Source organism: Trachemys scripta, chromosome 8 (assembly GCF_013100865.1).
Source record: "Trachemys scripta elegans isolate TJP31775 chromosome 8, CAS_Tse_1.0, whole genome shotgun sequence".
NCBI classification, from domain to species: Eukaryota; Metazoa; Chordata; order Testudines; family Emydidae; genus Trachemys; species Trachemys scripta.
Genome location: NC_048305.1, coordinates 56127179 through 56151234, shown reverse-complemented (window position 1 = coordinate 56151234; position 24056 = coordinate 56127179). Strand labels below are relative to the sequence as shown.

At 46.6% G+C, this 24056-nt stretch overlaps 2 protein-coding genes across 10 annotated transcripts in view; one reads left to right on the top strand and one right to left on the bottom strand.

Annotated features, from left to right (window-relative positions):
- SWT1 (SWT1 RNA endoribonuclease homolog) overlaps nt 1-9722 on the bottom strand; it is an 89372-nt gene extending 79650 nt beyond the window's left edge. For 3 of the 5 annotated variants that reach the window (XR_004646963.1, XM_034780366.1, XM_034780370.1), the window contains exons 1-4: nt 9628-9714; nt 6032-6064; nt 5649-5723; nt 4519-4602 (exon numbers count right to left, since the gene is read on the bottom strand). Coding sequence is in view for 4 of the 5 variants with exons in the window: in XM_034780366.1 (XP_034636257.1) it covers nt 4519-4602; nt 5649-5723; nt 6032-6064; nt 9628-9699 (264 nt within the window). In the remaining variant the exon portion in view is untranslated. Of the gene's footprint in view, nt 1-4518; nt 4603-5648; nt 5724-6031; nt 6065-6199; nt 6343-9627 lie in introns of those variants that run through there. The other 2 variants (XM_034780369.1, XM_034780367.1) reach the window with 2 other exon arrangements.
- Nucleotides 9723-9920: 198 nt separating this feature from the next.
- The window catches only part of TRMT1L (tRNA methyltransferase 1 like), a 60776-nt gene continuing 46640 nt past the window's right edge, over nt 9921-24056 (top strand). Inside the window, exons 1-2 of one of the 5 annotated variants that reach the window (XM_034780400.1) lie at nt 9921-10105; nt 23057-23209. In XM_034780400.1, the coding sequence (XP_034636291.1) occupies nt 10015-10105; nt 23057-23209 (244 nt within the window). In that variant the 5' untranslated portion in view covers nt 9921-10014. Of the gene's footprint in view, nt 10124-10245; nt 10438-10495; nt 10606-23056; nt 23210-24056 lie in introns of those variants that run through there. The other 4 variants (XM_034780401.1, XM_034780399.1, XM_034780403.1 and 1 more) reach the window with 4 other exon arrangements.

Genomic DNA, 24056 nt, shown 5'->3' with positions numbered 1-24056 from the left:
ATAAATTACAGTAACTCCTCACTTAACTACAACGTTATGTTCCTGAAAAATGCAACTTTAAGCAAAACGATGTTAAGCGAATCCAATTTCCCCATAAGAATTAATGTAAATAAGGGAGTTAGAAATTTCCCTGGAACCTTTTGCCAGACAAAAGACATTTATTTATATATATAAATAATATACACACACACGAGTATAAGTTTTAAACAAACAATTTAATACTGGTACACAGTGATGAGGATTGTGAAGCTTGGTCGAGGTGGAGGAGTCAGAGGGTGGGATATTTCCCTTACTGCTAAATGATGAACTAGCAATTGGCTGAGCCCTCAAGGGTTAACTTTCTCACTCTGCAAGGCAACAGGAATGGAGGGAGATATGCACATTTCCCTTAAGTACACTGCCTTGTTAATTAGATCAGCTTGCTGAGACCGCAGCTGCTGCAAGCTCCCTCAGTCCTGAGCCCTGCTCTATGGAAGATGGGCTAGAGCAGGGTGCAGGAGTAGAGGGACACACTGACAGCCCCCCTTCTTCCTTCCCTCCCCCCCGACACAGCAAGCAGGAGTCTCGGGGAGCAGATCCAAGGCAAAGGGCAGGAGCAGCACATGGCAGGGGTGGGAGGAACACAGCTGAACTGCAGACAGCTGCTGCACATGGAACTTAGGGGAGCAGGGAGCTGATAAGGGGCGCTGAGAAGGGGCTGCTGGTCCACCCTGGTTCCAAGCCCCCAACAGCTAGCTGCAAGGGGCTGCTCTTCCTCCAAGTAGACAAAGCAGGTGGCTGCCAAACGATGTTATAAGGGAGCATTACACAACTTTAAAGGAGCATGTTCCTTAATTGATCAGCAATGTAACAACAAAACAACGTTAACCAGGACGACTTTAAGTGAGGAATTACTGTACATTCTTTGTCCCACATCTGGCCCGCGGGACCATTCTCCCCGGCCCCTGAGCTCCTGGCCCGGGAGGCTATCCCCGGCCCCTTCCCTGCTGTTCCCTCTCCCCCGCAGCCTCAGCTCACTGCGTCGCCAGCGCAATGCTCTGGGCGGCAGGGCTGCGAGCTCCTGGGGCAGCGCAGCTGCAGACCCTGGCCTGACCCGGTGCTCTGCGCTGCGCAGTGCGTGGCTGATTCCAGCCAGGCAGCGCGGTTGCCTGTCCTGGTGCAGCTGCGCCGCCAGCTACCAGTGCTCCAGGCTGCGCGATAAGGGGGCAGGGAGCAGGAGAGGGGGTTTGGATAGAGGGCAGGGGAGTTCGGGGGGTGGTCACAGGCCAGGGGTGTGGATAGGGGTCAGGGCAGTTGAATGGGGGCAGGGGTTTGGGGGGGGAGAGGGGGGCAGTCAGGAAGGATAGGAGGGGTTGGATGGAGTGGCGGGAGGCAGTCAGGGGTAGGGGTTCCAGGGGCGGTCAGGGAACAGGGGCGGGGGATGGGGCAGGGGTGAGACAGTCAGGAATGAGAAGAAGGGTTGGATGGGGCGGCCAGGGGACAGGGAGAAGGGGTGGTTGGATGGGACAGGAATCCCAGGGGGCCATCAGGGGCGAGAAGCGGGGGAGGGGAGGAGGTCGGAAGGGGGCAGGGGCCGAGCCATGCCTGCCTCTTTAGGGAGGCACAGCCTCCCCTAACCGGCCCTCCATACAATTTCTGAAACCCGATGTGGTCCTCAGGCCAAAAAAAGTTTGCCCACCCCGGTCTAGAAAATACACACAATAAAACAGGTATACACGTAAGCTCTAAAGTACATGTGTATTTCAACGTATTGATAAATCTCATGCCCATCAAGTACACATTTCAAGCTGTTGGCAGATACCAGTTTAAAGATTTGACACACTAAAAATGGGAAAACGAAAATCTGTATCAGAATACATTTCAGAACACAAGGAAGTATTCAAAAGCTTAAAAAAACAAAAATAGGAGAAAAAGATGAAGTTGAGTGTATGCACTGCAAATGGTGTGGCCTAATTATTACATGTAAATACTTATAGGTTAGTAATTCTAAGTCTACAACAGTAAATTGTTTATTCAAATGAAAAAAAATTAGGGATTAGAGAAACACCTCTACTGCAATAGAACGCTGTCCTCGGGAGCCAAAAAAAAAAAAAAAAAAAAAAAAAAATCTTACCGCATTATAGGTGAAACCACGTTATATTGAACTTGCTTTGATCCGCCAGATTGCGCAGCCCCACCCCCCCAGAGCGCTGCTTTACCGCGTTATATCCGAATTCGTGTTATATCAGGGTAGAGGTGTATATTGTTTTCTCAAACTCAGAGTTGGCATTGAGTTTTGAGTTCTGTTTTAGTTCTGCAGCAAACCACATTAAGGCTTTGATTAACAGAATTCAATCTACTGAATACTTTTACCCCGATCCTTCCATCCACCAAAATAAACCACAATATTTACCCAGAAAAAATAATATTTTTGCACTGATTTTCACCTGTTTTTTCATTGCTGTAGTAATAAACACCAATAAATTCATGGGGAAAAAATAAAAAGAAAAACAAAGTGCCCTAATTATATACATCTTCATGCACAAGTGGGAACAAGTCTGAACTTTGTTTTTTCTGTTTTGGTTTTTTATGAGCAACAAGTTTCCCCTCTTTTATATTTCCAACCAGCAGTGTATGCCAAGCAATTTCACACCTAACAGGGACTAGAAGTTGCAGAATTTTCCATACAATTCACATCTTTTCCCTGTGGTCCTGTCTACACCACTAAAACAGCCATACTTAAATAGGATTATGATCAGATCAACTTAGAGAATTTTTCACTTGACCAGAGCTCAAAGAGCCGGGATGGTTTAACCTTGCTTGTATGAACAGAACACACCCCAGCACTATCTATCATCATGTTAAGTTGGTTAAAACATGGTTCTTTATCTACAATAGGTTGTGTTTACAATGGCAATTGTTGGAAAGTCTCCCACCATTACACTAGAAATAGCACAGCTCCAGTAGCTTCAACAATAGGAGTATTTGCATGGAGCAGTGTTTTAATCACAGTGCTATCTAATATCCTTCAGAACAGGTCTAAGTAACACAATGGTTAAAACATTGCAGTACCAGTGATAGGGTCACAGTGGGAAGTTTTAAGAAAACCGATAGATTACACAAGGCTAGCAAGTACAATTGCACTAGTGTTGGCAACACTTCTCTACTAGGATGACCAGGTATCTAGTTTTTGACCGGAACACCTGGTTGAAAAGGGACCCTGGCGGCTCCGGTCAGCACTACCAACTGGAATGTTTGAAGTCCGGTTGCTGGTGCTGTGGAGCCAAGACAGGCTAGTTCCTACCTGTCCTGGGGCACCATGCTGAGCCCTGGAAGCAGCCAGGAGGTCTGGCTCCTGGGGGGAGGACGGGACCCATGGGGCTCTGCGCACTGCCACGGCCCCGACTCTGCACTCCCATTGGCTAGTTCACGGCCAATGGGAGCTGGGGGGAGGGGGGGGGGTTAGTGCCTGCAGGCAAGAGCAGCACGCACCGGGGAGCCTCCTGCCTGCCCCCCCTGCCTAGGAGCTGGACCTGCTGGCCACTTCTGGGGCGCAGCACGGTGCCCCAGCACAGGCAGGAAGCCTGCCTTAGCACCCCCGCTGCACCACTGACCGGGAGCCACCAGAGGTAAGCCTCAGCCCCAAACTCAAGCCCCAGCCCTGAGCCCCACCCAAACCCAGACCCCCCCCCTCGCACCCCAAATCCCTCATTCCTGTTGGCCCCAGCCCAGAGCCTGTACCCCCTCCTGCACCCCAACCCCCAGCCCTAAGCCCCCCAAACCGGAGACCCCTCCTGTACCACAGAGCCCACACTCCCAGACCAGAGCCCTCACCCCTTCCTGCAACCCCAACCCAACCTACAGCCCCCTCCCACATTCCAAATCCCTCAGCCCCACCCCCCAGCCCTCACTGCCTCCTGCACTCCAGCTCCCTGCCCAGCCTGGAGCCTCCCCCTGCACCCTTAACCCCTCATTTCTGGCCCCTCCCCAGAGCCCACACCCCCCATTTAGAGCCTTCACCCACATCCCAACCCTCTGCCCCAGCCCAGTGAAAGTGAGTGTGGGGGAAGAGTGAGCCACCAAGGGAGGGGGAAAATGTAGTGAGTGGGGCGGGGGAAGGAACGAGGCCTTGGGGCAGGGGCGAAGCTAGGGTGTTCGGTTTTGTGCCAGTAGAAAGTTGGCAGCCCTACTGTCTACTGTTGCATGCCTGCACACGTGTGAGGAGAAAATACAAAACAATACCTATTGCTGATAAGAGAGATCAATAATGGGTACTGCTGAATACAGCCAAGACACCTAGAGGGACATTTCTACCATGTTTCCATTGTACCTGAATGCAAGATAATTATTTATTATTATATTACAGTAGTGCCTGGGGAACCCTCCTTAGATCAAAGACCCATTGTGCTAGTCACTATACAAACAGATTATGAGACAGTCCTATCCTAAAAGTCAGTTTATATTGGAAACAAGATAGACAAAGGGTTAAGGGGGAAAATTTTATAAAATGATTATGTCCAATAGTTTGACACTACTCACCCATTTTGTTTTCTCTGAGGAAGGTGTTGAGCTTGCCAAGCTGGATGCCTTTGTTTTATTACTGGTAGTCTTAGAACAAGAAGGCTAAAAGAATAAAATTGAGAAGCAAACAAGGGGGAAACAAGGTGATTATAACATTTTTAATTTTATGCTGTATTCATTTTTAAGTACACATTTGCTATGCAACTGAAGTCTGAGTAACTTGTTTGCCAAGAATCAAGAGTGATGTACTTATATTCATTTTCTCCTCACACACATTATTCCTTTTTCCAAAAGCCTCCCAATGCCTATAATCACCTTCAGAGAATGCCCTAAACTCTGCCAGCCATATTTCTGCACTCTTCCAAACTACTCCCACTTTGAGGAGCACATATAACACCATTTGATTGCTCTCTCCCTCACTTCATCCCGCCTAAATTCTGAGTGAGAAAACTTGCTAACCTGAATTACTGGTTTGTCAGTAGCATAGCACACAGCCACCAGAAGACCAGTCACCAATAAAATAAAATGAAATCCACAAAAGGTTGGGAGATTATTCTGACTGTGTTTGCAAGCATGGCCAAACAGGGGTTGTGGCCGTTAGAATCTACATTTATCTTGTTGGACTAGGATTTTCTTAAGTGATTTGCTGAAAAAAAACATCTAAAAATCAATCACTGATTACAGGCATGTTACCATTACTAGGAATCTACTCGTAATATTGGTCATTGATGGAATCAAATCTCACAGGTTAAGAAAACACATTTCTGTGGGAGCCACTTGTTAAAATATTGGCAGCACATCACTGGCTCCTAATCTAAAAAAAATATATATATGAAGATCTCTACTCAGCCTTGGGCTGTATCTAGCAGATAAACAACACTGCTTTCTGACTGACAATTTCTCTTAGGAAAAAAATGCATACACCAAGATGAAAGCTGCTCTTACACGTTCTATACCTAGACTACTCACAGCCTTCCTGAAAACCAGAGTGAAACTTAAAAGAACCTCTTTGATTCACTCTTGTTCCTGCCCTCATGACCCTATCTTTCCTCTCAGACACTGATTCATTCCTCTATTAAACATCTGCTAAGCAATTGAAACTCTGCTTTAAATTTATGTTATTTTCACAAGAGTATTAGTTTTCTTACTTTGTTATCCAAGCCATCCGAACTTCCCTCCTTTTGCTCAGACTTCTTGGATTTCTTTTTGGACATCTCAAATCCCTAAAAAAAGTAATGTTAATCAATTATCTTTCCACTTCTTGCCAAATACATGTAATTTAATCTTTAATTACTATCTGCATCAACTGTGATTGGGGGGAGAAAAATACTTTACACTCAACTTTCCTCCCCCTGAATTTAGCCTCATGAGTTCTCTTTTTTCTATTTACACTTAACAGCAGTGTGAACAATAAAAGCAGACCTCTAGCATAGCTGGATACTAAAATCTCACTGTAACAATAATACTAGAGAAACCCAGAGCAGGGGAGGAGGGACAGAGAGAAACAAACAAACAAACAAAAACCACCTACCACAACAAAGCACTCCACACCACATACTTCTCTCTGTGGGGAGAGAGAGCAAGTGACATGAAAGATGTTAGACACATTATTAATGCATTATTGGAAGGCACTCGGCTACTATGGTGATGAGCGTGGCATAAAGTAAAAGAGCTTCCCTGTCTTCAATTACAGAAATACCTTGTTCACAAGTTTGTGGAGCTGGACCTCCATTTTTCTTCTCTCTCCTTTTATCTGTTGCTGCCTTATGAACTTATTGCAAAGAAGAAAATTATCACTGTTGACCTGTGTAGCTGTGAAATCACTATTTCATTCCCCTCCTAATTTCTTCTCCTTTCCACTCTTCCAGTGGAATCTTGTAGGACTGCATTAAAGCTACATCCCTGAAGTATGCACAAAGAGAGGGACCAACTGATCCTAGAAGATTGTTCTTTTTGAATGCAGCAACCATGAAGCATGGGCTGTGAAAGGTGGCCAAGTTGCCCAGAAAAACCTTTAATCCAGGAACCCATCCCTAATCATACAGGGGGGCTAGATTGGGGGTGGGGGGAGGGAGGATAAAAAATTGCCATCCTAGGTATGGGAAGAATGCATGAAGAAAAAAAAAAACAAAAAAAACAGTGGAAGTAGAAGCTCCGTGCACCCAGCAACCCAAACTGCACAATATGGCATTTAGTTGGTATAGTGGTAGAACTAGTTTCAAAGATCAAGGATTTTTGAGACCCCTCCCAACTGCAAAATATATATTATATTAAAAGGGACATTTTCAGGTAAGGTAGGCCTAAAAAGTTTGATTTCAGGATGGGTGGGAAACAGTTGTCTGTAATGTTAATAAAAACATTTTCATTAATTTTAAAACAATTTCTGATCATAAAACAAATCTGGTTTAAAGTTTCCCTAAAATATTGGTGTACCAAATATGAGACAAAGCTTTAGTGCACAAGAACTGAAACGTGCAACTGATTTTTGTGTTAGTTTCATCATCATATATAAAAGAAAAATGCAAACTGAAATTAACTCAGAAAAAGCAAATTAAAATTTTAACTCTGATAAGCTCAGGTGTTCTTAAAACACATATAACGACGTTTTTCTAACAACAGTCTAGCCCAGAGGTGGGCAAACTACGGCCCATGGGCCACATCCGGCCTGCGGGACCCTCCTGCCCGGCCCCTGAGCTCCTGGCCCAGGAAGCTACCCCCGGCTCCTCCCCTACTGTTCCCCCTGCCCCGTAGCCTCATCTCACTCCGCCAGTGGCGCAATGCTCTGGGCGGTAGGGCTGCAAGCTTCTGGGGCTCTGTGCTGCGTGGTGGCGACAGTGTGGCTGGCTCCAGGCAGCACGGTAAGGGGGCAGGGAGCGGGGGAGGGGGGGAGGGTTGGATAGAGGGCAGGGGAATTCGGGGGGGGTCAGGGCAGTCAGAGGGCAGGGAACAGGGGGATTGACTGGGGGCAGGGGTCCCGGAGGGGCAGTCAAGAATGGGGGGGGGGGATTGGATGGGGAGGAGGGGGAGCAGTCAGAGGCAGGGATTCCAGAGGCAGTCAGGGCACAGGGAGAAGGGTGGTTGGATGGGGCAGGGCTCCCCGGGGGGGGGGGGGGGGGGCCATCAGGGAGCGGGGGGGGGTGGGTGTGGCATGAGGCCGGGGGGGGGGGGGGGGGGGCGGGCACAACCCCCTCCTCTAACCGACCCTCCATACAGTTTCCGAAACCCGATGCGGCCCTCAGGCCAAAAAATTTGCCCGCCCCAGTCTAACCCAATTTTTTTTCTTTGGCATATGCAATCCGATCAAGCCAAGCCACAGCATTCTTATCAGCAATGTTCAAGGCATGAAGACCATTAAAAAGTGGAGTCATTTTGTAGTCCTCAACAATGTGTGACATGATTTGTGGCTGCCCATACTGACATAGCAGATTGTCTCTTAAACACCACCAAAATTCTGCTGCAGCATAAATTCCACGTCCAGTACAAAACATAGCAGAGAAGGCTCCATGGCCTTTGTGGTAAATAAAACATGGGCGGATGCTGAGTGGAATACAAGATAATTATTTGTCACTCTGCCTGCAGACCATGAAGCTTGCCACGTATCCTCAACCATAAAGCCTCACCCGGTAAACTTATCCGCAACGGGCGCTGTGAGGGCAAACGATCATGTGGTAGATTAAACAAGTCTTTAATTAACAGTAGATGTGACATATCACACAATTTTGTTATGAGCTTTGCTACACTTTCCACTCTATGAACAGTGAGTGGAAACTATAGTAAAGGAGTAGATTTAAGTGTGCCTGAAATAATATGCTGTACGTAATGTTGATCATCCTTGTGTGAGATGAGTAAGCCCAATAATGTCATATCATAGAATTTAAGGCCAGAAGGGATCACTAGATCATCTAGTCTCACCTGGATATCACAGGCCACTAACACCACCCAGCAACCCAAATTACACTAAAGTATTACAATCCTCAGCAGACCAAGCCCCTGTGTGCCACAAAGGCAAAGAACTGGAGGACCAAGGTACACCAACGCCCAAGGCCCCTGTGATGACAGGGAAATGATTCTAGACAATCCTGGCAAGCAACCTAGACCCCATGCTACAGAAGAAGGCAACCCCCACCCCACGGTCACTGCTAATCTGACCTGGGGGGAAATTCCTTCTCAGCCCCACATATGGTGCACAGTTAGACGGCAAGCATGTGGGCAAGAACCAGCCTGTCAGACTTAATATTATTATCACCATAGTGCCTAGGAGCCCTAGTCATGGACCAGTGCCCATTGTGGTAGGGACAAAAACAGAACAAAAGGTGGACCCTGTCCCAAATAGCATACAATCTAAGCAAGAGACAACAGATTGATATAGAGAGACAGATGGGAGAGTACAAGTAAATAATGAGACAATATTGGTCAAGTTTTGCTTGTTTGCGCTTTTTGTAGGCATCATGGCAAAGAAGTTTTAAGGAGGGTTTAAGGAGCATATGGATGTTTACAGGCAGCTCCTCTCAGGCATGAAGTTCAGCACAGGATAAAGCACAAAGCTGCTTGTTTTAAAAGTGAACAAATGGGCAATGGAGACTGGCCTAAGAAGAAACGCCACCTGGAATGGGTGGGTCAGGTCCGTCAGCACCTGCTATCCAAGAGCTATTCCGTAGGGTCACTAATCGCTTGTGAGGGCAGACAGCGAATTTACCTAAGCCCCTTTGCACCTCGCAGGTCAGTACCCTTGTTCCCAGTGCACCCACGATCGTGGCGCCCACGCCAAAGAAGGGGAAGCAGAGAGAACTCCAGCCCTAAGAACAGGTCGGTGACTTCCCCCTCCAGCCCCCCAGCAGCTCCAGCTGCTCCCCAGCAGCACACCACCCCTCCCCTATGTTTACAGCAGCAGCTGGGGCATGATACCTCACAGACCCCGCGGGCAGCCTCCCTGCCACCCCCAGGAAATGCCCCATCCAGCCCCAGAGAACCACACACCCCATCCCCGAAAAGGGGCAGCCAGCCACTCGCCCCCCGAGTAAGTGAGCGAACCGCTCTCCCAGCCCCCGCTCCTAGGCCCCAGCCAGCCCAAGGCAGAGACTGGGGAACACAGACACCCCCGCAAACACAGCCCGGAGCTCTACTCACTGTGGCGCCGTCTAGCCAAGGCCCAACGGAGACCTCATCCCACTGGCATTCTGGGTAGTGTAGTTTTCTCATTGCGCCTGTTGGCCGCTGAATACATTTTAACGTCACAGTCCCTGCCAGGGGAGGGCGGTTGGGCGCTGCGATCCCGGTGTATTCTGGGTAGTGTAGTTTTTTGCAGATATGCATCTCGGGAAGCGTAGTTTTATTGGCGGGGCCCGAACGACTGTATCGCGCCCCCTTGCGGTGAGACGGCGCGGCCGTCTGCCCAGTGAGAGGAAGCGAGCCGCGAACAGCGCCCTCTCCCTCCCCCCCCGTCAGGAGAGGCGTTTGCGGCTTGGACTCCCGCTCCGCTCCCCAGGCCGTGGTTCCGTGCTGTGTGTGGGGAAGATGGCGGCTGAGGAGGCTGTAGTGGCAGCGCTGGCCCGGCTGCCCCCCGAAGAGGGGGAGCCGGAGGAGGAGGAGGAGGCCGGAGAGATCAGTAAGGGAGCGGCTGCGGGTGGGTGCGTGGCGGGGCAGCCTGCGATCTGGGGACAGACCTGTGGAAGAAAGACACGCCCCCGGGCCGTAGGGGCTGAGCTGAGAGGATCGGGTGGGGTCCGGGCCCTGCTCACCCGCTGCGGCGGGCTGGGAGCGGTGTGTGCCGTAGCAGCAGCATCCTAACCAAGCCCGGGGATGGGAGTCAGGACTCCTGGGTCCTGCTGCCTGCCTCGGCTGCCGGGAGGATACTGCCACCTGCTAGCGGGGCCGGCTCGATTGTGAAACGCCTTGAGTGGATGGCGATAGGGAAACGCAACGCCTCACTTGCCCCTGGTAGGTGGATAGGCTGTGTTATTCCTACACCGCCAGTTCTCTCCTGACTCTGGGACAGCAATGGAGGCCATTGATGGAGCTGCCTCCTGCTCACAATCTCAGGGGTGTGATGTTCCGTCCAGAGGCATCATGTCAGATTAGGCGGGGACTTTAACCACGATTCCAGGGGTGAGTTAGGCACCTGAAAATTCTAGGTGTTTTGCAGATAATAACTTAGAAATTAGCTGGCAGGAGTATTGTATCTAATTCCTATGTAAAGAAGGAAAAGTAAATACATATTAGATCCATTCAGCTGTAGTAGTAACATGTTCTGACATCTTGTGTCAAGTCACTTAAGGGACACTGGTTAGGTTTAAAATATTAATGTTCAATTAATATTCTTACTTTTTTTTTACTAACTCTTGAATACAACAGTTGAAATAGTTGTAGAAAAATCTCGATTCCTTTCTGTCATTTACACTTCTTACTTTTTGCAGTTCACCAAGCTTGGAATAGGTCATTTAACTTTTGGAAACATCCTACTAAGGCAAGGCTCTGTGAGTTTATCCTTCAACTGCCCCGGGGCTCTAGAGGTGTTACCATACTACAAATAATAGACTAGAAACTTACTTTAAACAGGAGTGAAACTGACAGTTTCAGGTCTCTTTCACAGTATTGCCAAACTCTAATGTTCAAAAATCATGAGTCAGGTTCACCAAAAATCATGAGATTGGCTTAAAAATAATGAGATTATGTAAAAAAGAATAGATTTGGTGTTCTTTTTGTTAGTCTTTAGCTTTTTGACCCTTGAGGGTGCACTGGGTCACATTTTGAAGCTTCCTCCACAGCCATGAGGGTTAGAAACTTACTTTTTCTTTATGAATGAAAGCTGAAATCATCACATATCCACTTGACTCCAGAAGCTGAGGTTTTAAGGAAAACAAGGACAAAATCATGAGAGTTGGCAACACTGCTTTTTTACAAAGCACCTAACCTTCTAAACACTTTTGAAAATACCACTAGGTGCCTAAATACCTTTGAAAATCTGGCCCTTAATCTCTTGGTGCCTCAGTGCCCCATCTGTACAATGGGGATAACAGCACTGCTCTACCTCACAGAGGGTGTGCGAGGAGAAATAGGTTAGACATGGTGAGATGCTCAGATCCTATGGTGATGGGGCCACATAATTACCACAAGTAGGGTGGGAACTTCTCCATAGCAGTGCTATCTCTTCCCTTGGTTTTGGCCTCTTCTTTTCACTTATCCCCCTCACATCTCCATCTTTTCTGAATGTAACCTTGGCTCAGAGAACTTGGCTGTATTTCTTCTCAGTCTCCTGTGTTCTCTCTTCAACACCCTTCTCCTTCCCCCTCCCCCCCATCCTGTTTTACAGGCTCATCTAATGACTTCCAGGTCCTTAATTTAATTACTAGCCCTTTCTTATCTTAATCACCTTGCCTCTGTTTATAAACAAAATACTGACTCCCTGCCCCAGGGGAACAAACTGGGAGCAGCACCTCTCCTCTGCAGAATTCACATTCCACATTCAGGCTGTGCTGCAGTTAAGAGCTCCACCTGGGGCTAGGATGTGCACTGTGAGCAGACCTGTACAAAACTCAGGGGCGGGGCAGGAGACTTACCTCCTGCCCTCCCTAAAGTGCCCCTGTGAATTCTGTGTCAGAATATTCCCAACAGACAGGGATGATTTTGGTGTTCTACACAGTATAAAGCTCTGGAGAACAGGTTTGAGTGGACCCTGCCATTCAGAATAGCCCTGTCCTTTGTGGGGAAGTAACATCCATCAGTGTATTTGAGGTCTTCGTCTTTATACACTGATCAAAAAGGCATTGAAACTAACTGGAACACCTTGAGTTTACAACACCAGTTTACCTTACATCTGTTACATGCAGTAACCTTTCCAGTTGCTGGTGGTAGTTGGTTGGAACATGTGTGACAAGAAGCCAAACTTTCTATTGCCCTGAATCATCGGTTCCAAGGCCAACAGTGTGATCATCTAGTCTGACCTCCAGTACAACACAGGCCATTGGACTTCCCTAAAATTCCTAGAGAATATCTCTTAGAAAATCATGCAATCGTCATTTAAAAATCTCCAGTAATGGAAAATCCACCAAGACCTTTGTAAATTGTTCCAATGGTTAATTGCCCTCACTGTTAACATTTTACACCCTGTGTCCAATCTGAATTATCTAACTTCAACTTCCAGCCATTGGATCATAGTATACCTTTCTCTGCTAGACTGAAGAGCCCATTATCAAAGGCCCTGTCTACATTGGCAAGTTTCTGCGCAGTAAAGCAGCTTTCTGCGCTGTAACTCCCGAAGTGTACACACTGCCAAGCCACATAGTGCGCAGTAACTACACAGTTGTAGCGCTTTAAAAAAATCACCCCAACGAGAGGCGTACAGCTTTCTGCGCCGTGGCTACAGTGCTGTGGTGCCAGTGTAGACACTGTGGCAATAACAGCGCTGCGATTGGCCTCTGGGAGGTGTCCCACAATGCCTATTCTCACCTCTCTGGTCATCAGTTTGAACTCTACTGCCCTGCCCTCAGGTGACCAACCATCATCCCCACCCCATAAATTCCTTTGGAAATTGAAAGTCCCCTTCTTGTTTGCTCGGTGATGGGTGCAGTGATCTCAGCGCATCTTTTCAGGTGGCCATGCTTGCTCCATGCACCAGGCGATCCCCCTCTTGGAGCAATGCCGAGTTGCTGGACCTCATAAGCATTTGGGGAGAGGAGGCTGTCCATTCCCAGCTGCACTCCAGCCATAGGAATTATGATACCTACGGACAGATTTCAAGAGCCATGACAGTGCAGGGTCAAAGTGAAGGAGCTGCGGAACGCCTACCACAAGGCGCAGGAGGCAAACCGCCACTCCGGGGCCACACCCACAAGCTATCGGTTCTACAAAGAGCTGAACATGATACTCAGCGGCAACCCCACGTTCACTGCAAAGACCACTGTAGATACTTCATTGGCTCACGTGCCAGTCGAGAGTGGACTGAGCCAGGAGGTGGAAATCTTGGACGAGGATGTGGAGCGGGAGGGAGACCCAGACACAGAGGATGACTCAAAGGCTAGAGATGCATGCAGCCAGGAGCTCTTTTCTACCCCGGAGGAGCCTAATCAGTCACAGCTGTCAGAGATTGGCGAAGTGCAAACAGGAGAGGAGGATCCTGGTAAGTGGATGTGATTTTGGGAATCACTGAAGCGAGTTGTTGGGGGCAGGAGGGTTGCAGAAAGCAGGCTTGTCTCCCACTGCATGCCTAGTCTGAGAGGCGGAACAGGCTATTGATTGACTTCCTCACTTCACAGGACTCTCCCTCAGAGATCTCAAGGAAACTCTCGTGGAGATATTGGGCAATCCCCTGCCGCAGGTTCTTCGGCAGAGCTGCTTTGTTTCTTCCCCCATTAATGGTAACTTTCCTGCCCCACTGTGCCGTCATGGGGGGGAGGAGGGGGGAAACACGACCATTGCTGCACACAGGCGAGCCGCATAGGGGCCAGGGCGGAAGCCACAGGCTTGGAGAAGACCCTTGATTCCTGCTCACCCTCAGCAGCAAGATATTTTCCATAATGATCACATCCTGTGGAAAGTGTGGGGACAGGAATGATTATCAGGCCTCCCCTACGTGCTGACTCTCCCCAAGAGCCATGTGACCAGTGTACAGCAGGGTCCGGGAAGAGTGATTCACCCTCCCCTGCAGCTACTCACCATTTTGGGGGTCTTGTGGCTCATGTGTGCTTGCCTGGGATCAGCCAGTTAGTGACAGGTATTGAGTACTGGCTGTGTTTTAAAGCACTGAATCAGTGTTGTCTGTGTTGCAAACCATACTGCTTCTGTAAAATGTTGCATTTAAACTTCACAGAGATGACCTTGGGAGCCCAGCTTCCCTCTTTGTTATCGACAGCTGCGCAGAATTAGAAAGCTGCCAAGAAGAACTAAGGAGGACTTTCTGTGCGATGTTATGCACTCCATCGCTGAGAAACAGGAATTGAAGGAGTGGTGGAACAATGAGAAGAGGGACTGAAAGGAGAACGCAGCACTCCAGAATGAAGTCACGGAGCGGCTCTTAAAGGTTATGGAGCGCCAAGCAGACACGCTCCAGGCGATACTAGCTCTTCAAACCGAGCAGCTCCGCACCCGCCCTCCCCTGCAGCCGCTGTCGCAAAACTTTTTCCCATGTGCCCCCCAGACACTGCCAACACACTCTTATCAACCTCCTGGCTCCAGTCTATACCTGTGGCATTCCACTCCTCCCCCCTCACAGTCCAGCACTGTGGACTCCCACTACCCACAGCACTCAACACCCATCCCTCTGCAGTTTGGCCTTGCTGAAGTACAGTACCCACTGCATTGTACTCCAGAGGAGAAGGTTGGCTATGATCCCTGAACATACACAAATCTTTAGCCATCCCGGGACCCCTCCTCCTCCTGAGACCTTCTCTTCCCCCATATCCCTAACTGCTGATGAGTTTGTTTGTTTGTTTGTTTGTTTTTTTGACTCTTTCCTCCAGTTGTTGTCTTTTAATAAAAGAATTGTGTTGGTTTGAAAGCAATCTTTATTCTATTAATTGAAAGCAAAAAGAGCACTGCAAAGCAACATACAATTATGTTAAACCCCCTTATTGCATCATGTGCACCAATCATGTCCTAGCATTACAAGCACTGCAATCCCGAGCGTAGCAACAAATATTAGTGGCTTTCAGATTCAGATTGCTGCCTCAAGGCATCCCTGATCCTTATGGCCCCGCGCTGTGCCCCTCGAATAGCCCTCATCTCTGGCTGTTCAAACTCAGCCTCCAGGCGCTGTGCCTCTGTGGTCCAGCCCTGAGTGAAGCTTTCATCCTTTTCTTCACAAGTATTATGGAGCGTAGAGGACCCCGCTATAAGCATAGGAATAGTGTCATTGGCCAGGTCCAGCTTCCCGTAGAGGCAGCGCCAGCGGGCTTTTAAACAGCCAAAAGCACACTCAACAGTCATTCTGCACTTGCTCAGCCTGTTGTTGAACCGCTCCTTGCTGCTGTCAACTTGCCCTATATATGGCTTCATAAGCCATGGCATTAAGGAGTAGATGGGGTCTCCCAGGATCACAATGGGCATTTTGACTTTCCCTACAGTGATCTTCTGGTCCGGGAAGAAAGTCTCTGCTTGCAACTTCCTGAGCAGGCCAGTGTTCTGAAAGATATATGCGTCATGCACCTTTTCAGACCAGTCTGCGTTAATGTCTGTGAAACACCCACGGTGATCCACAAGCGCCCGGAGAACCATTGAGAAATACCCCTTGCGATTAATGTACTCGGTGACTAGATCGTCTGGTGCCAGAATTGGAAAATGCCTGCCACCTATTGCCCCTCCACAGTTAGCGAAGCCCATTTGTGCAAAGCCATCTACAATGTCATGCAAGTTGCCCAGAGTCACGGTCTATTGGAGCAGGATGAGATTAATGGCCCTGTACACTTCCGTCAACACGAGTCCAACAGTCGACTTTCCCACACCAAACTGGTTAGCGACCAATTGGTAGCAGTCTGGAGTAGCCAGCTTCCACAGTGCAATCGCCACACGCTTCTCCAACAATAGGGCAGCTCTCATTCGCATGTCCTTGTGCTTCAGGGCTGGGGCAAGCTCATCACACAATCCCATGAATGTGGCTTTCCTCATCCAAAAGTTCTGCAGCCACTGCTCATCATCCCAGACATGCATGATGTTGTGATCCCACCACTCAGTGCTTGTTTCCCGAGCCCAAAAGTGGTGTTCTGCTGTGGTCAGCACTTCCATGAATGCCACAAGCAATCTCATGTCATAACTACTATGCATGGCGAGATCAATGTCACACTCCTCTTGCCTTTGTAGTTTAAGGAATAACTCCACTTCCACTTGTGACATGTTAGTCAGAGCGAGCAGCATACTGGTCAACGGTTTGGGATCCGTTCCTGCAGCCCAAAGAGGCAGGGCGCGCAGTACACAAACTGTTGAAAGGTGGTGCCAAATGTGGACGGAAGTACAGGGATTTCTGGGATGCGAAGCAATGCATCACAGGGCATTGGGACAGGACACAGGATGCCCCGTGACCCCATCCGCCTTCCCAAAGGTCTTAGCGGCAGAAGAGAAAGAGGTGCTCTGTGAGATAGCTGCCCAGAGTGCACCGCTCCAAATACTGCTGCAAGTGCCGCAAGTGTGAACACGCTATTGCGCAGGCAGCTGACACTGTGAACTCACAACAGCAGTTTCTCTTTAGCACTCTCTGAGCAGTGCTGTAACTGCCGGCACTGTAACTTTGCCAGGGTAGACATGCCCAAATATTTGTTCACCATATAGGTCCTAATAGACTGTAATCAATTCATCTCTTACCCTTCTCTTTGTTAAGCTAAATAGGTTGAGCTTCTTGACTCTTTCACTAAAAGGCACTTTCTAATCCTTCAATTGTTTTCATTGCTCCTCTCTGAACCCTCTTCAATTTATCAACATCCTTCTTGCGGGCACCAGAACTTGACACGGTATTATGCATCCTTGCATTGCATTGGCCACAGCATCATACTAGGAGCTCATGTTCAGGTGATTATCCACCACGACCCCAAAATCTTTTTCAGAGTCAGTTCTCCCCAGGATAATCCCCCATCTTGTAAGCATGGCCTACATTCTTTGTTCCTAGATATATAAATTACATTTAGCCATATTAAAACATATATTGTTTGCTTGTACCCAGTTTCCCAAGTGATCCACTGTGAATCAGTGACTTAGCCTCTCCATTATTTACCACTCCCCCAATTTATGTGTCACCTGCAAACTTTATCAATTATGATTTTATATTTTCTTCCAGGTCACTAATAAAAATGTTATATAGCGTAAGGCCAAGAATTGATACCTGCAGGACTCCACTAAGAAAACCGCCCATTCAGTGATGACTTCCTATTAACAGTTACATTTTTAGATCATCAGTGAGCCAGTTTTTAATCCTTTTAATATGTGCCATGTTAATTTTATGTTCTAGTTTTTTAATCAAAATGGCATGTGGTACCTAGTCAAACGCTTTACAGAAGTGTAAGTATATCAACACTACTACCTTTATCGGCCAAACTTGTAATCTCATCAAAAATGATATCAAGTTATTTTGACAGGATCTATTTTCCATAAACCTATGTTGATAGGCATTAATTATATTAACCTCTTTTATTTCTTGAGTAATCATGTCCTCTATCAGCCACTCATTATTTTGCCTGGGATCAGGTTGACGGGCCCATCATTACCTGGGTCATCCCATTTACCCTTTTAAAATATTGGCACATTAGCTTTCTTCCAGTCTTCTGAGACTTCCCCAGTGCTCCAGAACCTATTGAATATCAAATTAATGATCCAGCAAGCTCCTCAGTCAGCTCTTTTAAGACTTTCGGATGCAAGGTATCTGGATTTAATGATTTTAAAATGTCTAACTTTAGTTGCTGCTGTTTAACATCCTCCTGAGATATTAGTGGAAAGGCAAGAGTGTTGTCATGACATTTGATCTGACTAGATCATCTGTTTCCCTTCCCCCTCCCCCACCAATAGAGAACAGAAATTTTTATTCAACATTTCTTCCCTTTCTGCATTATTATACTGTGATGGGTCGGATCACAGAAACCTCCTTGGGGCTGCCAACTGATGTGCCAAGGCTACTACTGCCCCTGCTTTTTCTGCCAATTTGGGACTCCAGAACCCTGCCTGGTTGTGCCAGACATGCTTACCAGCTACAAACACAAACCCAGGTTTGAACCACGTTCACAAACTGCAGGCTTAACTGAAAGTAGCTTAAGAAGTGTTTTTTCCTCTAACACTCAGATGCCCAGCTCCCAATGGGGTCCAAACCCCAAATAAATCCGTTTTACCCTGTATAAAGCTTATGCAGGATAAACTCATAAATTGTTCGCCCTCTGTAACACTGAGAGAGAGAGATGCACAACTGCTTGCCCCCCTCTCTCCCCAGAATTAATACATACTCTGGGTTAATAAGTAAAAAGTGATTTCATTAAATACAAAAAGTAGGATTTAAGTGGTTCCAAGTAATGACAGTCAGAACAAAGTAAATTACCAAACAAAACAAAATAAAACTCACAAGTCTATGCCTAATACAGTAAGAAAGTGATTACAGATGAAACCTCAGAGATGTTCCAGTAAGCTTCTTTTACAGACTAGCCTCCTTCTAGTCTGGTTCAACAATCACTCACACCCCCGGGGTTACTGTCCTTTGTTCCAGTTTCTTTTAGGTAGCCTCTCCACCCCCAAAGGATATCTCTTGATCTATCTGAAGACAAAATGAAGGGGTCTCCCAGGGGCTTAAATAAACTTTCTCTTGTGGGTGGAGACCCCTTCCTCTCTCCTATCCAGAATTTAGCCCCAAGATGGAGTTTTGGAGTTACATGGGCAAGTCACATGTCCATGCATAAGAACATAAGAATGGCCATACTGGGTCAGACCAAAGGTTCATCCAGCCCAGTATCCTGTCTACCAACAGTGGCCAATGCCAGGTGCCCCAGAGGGAGTGAACCTAACAGGTAATGATCAAGTGATCTCTCTCCTGCCATCCATCTCTACTCTCTGACAAACAGAGGCTAGGGACACCATTCCTTACCCATCCTGGCTAATAGCCATTAATGGACTTAACCTCCATGAATTTATCTAGTTCTCTTTTAAACCCTGTTATAGTTCTAGCCTTCACAAGCTCCTCAGGCAAGGAGTTCCACAGGTTGACTGTGCACTGTATGAAGAAGAACTTCTTTTTATTTGTTTTAAATCTGCTGCCCAGGGATAGGCTGGTACAGTGGATAGGGAGCTAACCCTGAGTTCTACTCCCCCCACCCATAGACTTCCTGTTTCACCTTAGGGACAGGGTTTCATAGGTTTTTAGGCACCCAAAGATGCAGCTAGGCATCTAGTGGGAGTACAAAGCATCTAACCTTCTAGGTGCTTTGAAAATCCCTCTAGGTGCCTAAATACCTTTGAAAATCTGGCCTTTAGTCTCTCCGTGCCTCAGTGTCCCATCTGTACAATGGGGAAAAAGCACTGCTCTACCTCACCAAGGGGCTGTGATGTGAGACGCTCAGATACTATGGTGATGTGGCCACATAAGTACCACAGGTAGAGTGGGAACTTAGCTATCCCATCCCTGGGTTTTGGCCCCTTCTTTTCACCTACGTCCCTCACATCGCCCTCTTTAAAGAATGTAAACTTGTCTTATTAGAGGACTTGGCTGTATTTCTTCTGAGTCCCCAACAGACTCAGGGGGTGGGGATTTCTTCAACACCCCCACTACCACCCCCTGCAGTGGGGTTCCTGTTTTACAGGTTTATCTAATGACTTCCAGATCTTTAATTTAATTATCAGCCCTTTCTTATATTAATCACCCTGTCTTTGTTTGCAAACAAAATATCAACTCCCTGTCCCAGGGGCACAACGTGGGAGAAGCACCTCTCTGCAGAACTCACATTCCACATTCATGCTGTGCAATTAAGAGCAGCCCACCTGGGAGCTCACTTCCAGTATGAAATTTAGGATTCTTTTTGTTCCTAATATACTCAAAAACTCATCTTATTGTCCAGATTTCTCCATGTGTCCCTTTGCTTTTCTTTTTAATTTTCTACAATTCCTAGCTTCTGATTTATATTAACTACTGTCAACTTCCCGTTTCTTCTATTTGCTTTATATATTTATATCTGTCTTCACTTCCTCTCTAAATCAGTTTACATATGCACAAAGTTAGTGTGAAATCCTATTTTTCAGTTAATGCTTTATGCTAGAGCCATGCAACTTGACCCGAACTGGATGGGACCCAACTGCAAGTGTCGGATCAGGTGGGAAAACAATTGGACTCTGATGAGTTTAGTTGACTCTCCTCATGCTCGTGGGGTCAGCACAGTGGCAGCTGCATGCCCTGCTCCAGCCTGCTACCACCACTTTGCTTCACTGTGAGTGTGCCTACTGAGGAGCTGCAGCACCTCTCACAGTGCAGCAACGGGCAGCAAATGGCAGGAGCAGAGCGTACAACCACTGGCAGTGGCACAACCGGCTGCTACCATGCTGAGCCCATGGGCTGGCGGCAGCAAGAGCAGCAGCAGTAACTCAGGTTTAGGGAAAACAAACAGGTCAGAAAACCCCCGTGACCCTCTTGAGGTCATGCCTAAAAGTTAGTCTGAACAGACCTGTACTTTATATTTGCTTTGCGTTGTTGTAAATGACTACTGACAGTGCAAAGTGTTGGAAAACCTGACCCAGGGTATTCTGCTCAACTCTGGCAGATCCAATGCAGTCTGAACCAGTTTGTCCCCACTTTGGATAGGAAGTTGCACCAGTTCAGATCGTTGTCTTAACTCTGTCTGAGAATGCAGTTCCTAACAGTTTACAACAAATTAAATGCTCCACTTCTAAGCTAATTAAGCCTTTCTTAATCATTTATTTTGGTGTATCATATTGAATAGGCTTTTGAGTGCAGTAATCTGTGCTTTTAACCTGAAAGCTCAAACAATTCATACTCTCAGTTTTGCAGTTCAGTTCCAGCATTCAAATACAGCTTCTACTGCTGCACAAATTGACTACACAGTTGTACCAGTTCCTAATTATTTTGGTTTTTAGCAAGTTAGACATGAAGACTAAATCAGTTTTAGCACACGTAACACATTTAGTCACATCTCATTTGAATTTGATGGAATTTCTCCTCCATTCCCCCTCTGTTTATTTAATTGATAAACAATACAAGAATTTATCCCCAAATAGCTAGAATCTTTCCCTTTGCCTGTGTACTCTTCACTTATAAAAGCTGGCTGCTAAGTAATAGGACTTTGAGAGAGATTCCAATTCTTCATGAATAACTGGCTCCTACCACTTACAAACAGTTATCATTTACATGGGTGGCGGGTGAACCCTCACTTTGGGGAGTCTAGCCTGTTGGCTGTACCTCTTCCGCTCGAGGCCCTGCCCCCCGACGCACACTGGAACCCCAACCCCACCCCCATAACAGGAAGAGCCCTGAGAGCCTCCCCTGTGACTGCAGGAGCCCCACAGTCTGCCCACCCTAGCCACGCCGGGCCAAGCCGCTGGGCCAGCCCCAGCCACACATGGTCGAACTGTCCCCCAGCCCCACCGAGCGCTGGGCTGAGCCGCCGGCCACGCCAGGCCAGGGTGCCAAGGAGGAGGGATGCGGCAAGCAATGGCAGGCAGGCAGCAGCAGACAGTGGGGGCTCGGAGAAGGGCCAAGGCCATGTCTAGACTGCAAGTGAAGATGTGATCATAGCCTTCTCTGGCCTATTATAGCCACCACTCATGATCATTTATCATTATTAAGGTAGCCCGGAGAGTTTGGACCCTGAACCTCTCCCATCAAACTCTCTAAATGCATTTCTTGGCCTCCATCTCCAGTCTCCCTCCCACCCCCGTATTCCTCTACATGTGTTATTTTAAAGTATAAGTACTAATACTAAATTGTGATTTACTTTTTTTGCTGATCAATTGTCTAAACATCCAGTGTTCTAAACTTTTATTAGCTATATTTTAAAATAGATTCCTGTAGTTTGGATACCTTATTTTTGTCTGCTTTATGTGTTTCTGGTCTGATGGGGGTTTTCTGTCTTTGTTTTCATTTCCTGTGCACTCATCTTAGGCTCTGCCATCTGCCAGAAAGTAAAATTTACTTCATCATCTGTATTTTCTCCAAATGCTTCCCTGTATTCTTTTGGCCACAGATCCTAAATTCCAAAGGAATGTTTTCTTCTTTTGGATCCTAGAAACTATAAAAATGGTTTTGAAAAATAAACAGCAGTTTAAAGGGGAATCCTCATTTATAGCAGATGTCGCTCCTATCTCTGTAATATCTTGTAGCTCCTGTCTTAAAGAAAATGCAATGGAGGAGAGAGAAATTAAGTCACCATGTTATAACATTTTTGCCTAGATTAGAACCATCTAGTTTGAGGGTATGTCTGCACTGCAGATAAAGATGTGACTGTAGCACGGGTAGGCACACCTATGCTTATTTGATTATAGCTAATGTGAGTAACAATAGTAGTGTAGACATAGCAGCACAGCTTATCAACCAGAGTACAGACACAAGTCCCCAATGTGCTTGTACTCTGGTTGCTAGACCATGCTGAACCCCGTCCTGCTATATCATTGCTGCTGCTATTACCCTTACTATTTAGACTAATGCTAGCACAGGTATGCCTACATATGCTATGATCACATCTTCACTTGCAGTGTAGACAGTCCTCGATCCAAAGGAATGCTTTTGATTATCCAATTTTCGTTTAATAACCTATATCAGTTTTGTAAAAGTCTACTTGCCCAGGACAAGTAACTTAATTTTTGACAAGCAAGTGAAATATAAATATTTCATTAACATCAGACTCTCCATGATTAGGGTGGGTGAGTAGATTTTTCTGTCGGAGGTAATACATTTTCCTGGCTGTTTTTCAAGAATGAGATGTAGGTATCCTGAATTATTCTCTGACATGGTGATTAAACAGCTCCTCTCTCCAAAGTCATTGCAATCCTTTTTGCATGATATGTAGCAGGAAAGAATGGGAAACTGAAACCATAATTAACACGTCATTCAAATGTTATATAAACAAGCTGATTGGTTTCTGATTTTTTTTTTAAGATGGCGTGGTTGTGTCTGGAAAAATGGATAACAACAAACTAGATGTGTATATGTCTGAAGCAGAAATGAAAAACAAAGAGGAAAGAACAGAACAAGAGTCTATAAGGGAGTCTGATAGTACTATTTTGGATGCCTCATCTGATTCTCCAAGAGGTTCGCTAATAAACTGCAGGAATCTTTGTAGTAGGGGAGGGGGAAAGGATGTGAAACATCATTCTTAGTACAGGTTGTGCTCCAGGTTCTGTTTCAGCCACAAATATATACTTATACACAGAAAAGGCTGTACTTCCCCTGACCCCCTGGATTTCAGATGTTTTTCATCTGAGCTGGCATTTTCCCCTGTATTGTGTCTAGAAATCTCTTTTAAGGCGCTTACTGACACAGGAGCATAAAGCAAATCATGTTGTTGAAAGAGCTGGGATCTTCATCCATATTGTAATTGAAAGTGCCACCTTTTTCATTCTCTTGGTTCAAATACATGACAGTGACTAGAGAAAGGCATTGTATCTGAGCACAGAACTGGGAGCTAGAAATTTCTGGGTTGTAATCCCAGCTCCAACACTTACTTCAGTTTCCTTACCTCATAAGATACTGTGAAGTTTAAGGTTTTTAAAAGGTTTTAAAAGTGGAAAACCACTATAAAGTCAAGTATTATTCTGAATCTGGGTCTCCTGTGTCAGAGCCGCGCAATACAGTATGTAAAGGCAACAGCCAAACTGGTTATCTGTCAGTAAGGAATGGTGCCAAATTTAGTAAAAGCAAGAGAAGTTGTGAGTATTTGAAAGTAATTTTAGAGGGAGTTAATCTCAACCCTGCCAAAAAACAGCCCAGAAATGGATGAGGGATTTGAGGTGTATAATGTGCCATGGTTGTATTAATAAACCATGGCACATTGTACTAATATAGGAAGGTATATCTGTGATATGCTAGTCTTGCCAAACAGCTCATAGGACAATTTTGTATTTGCATACCACATTTTTCATGATGTGAATATGGTGCT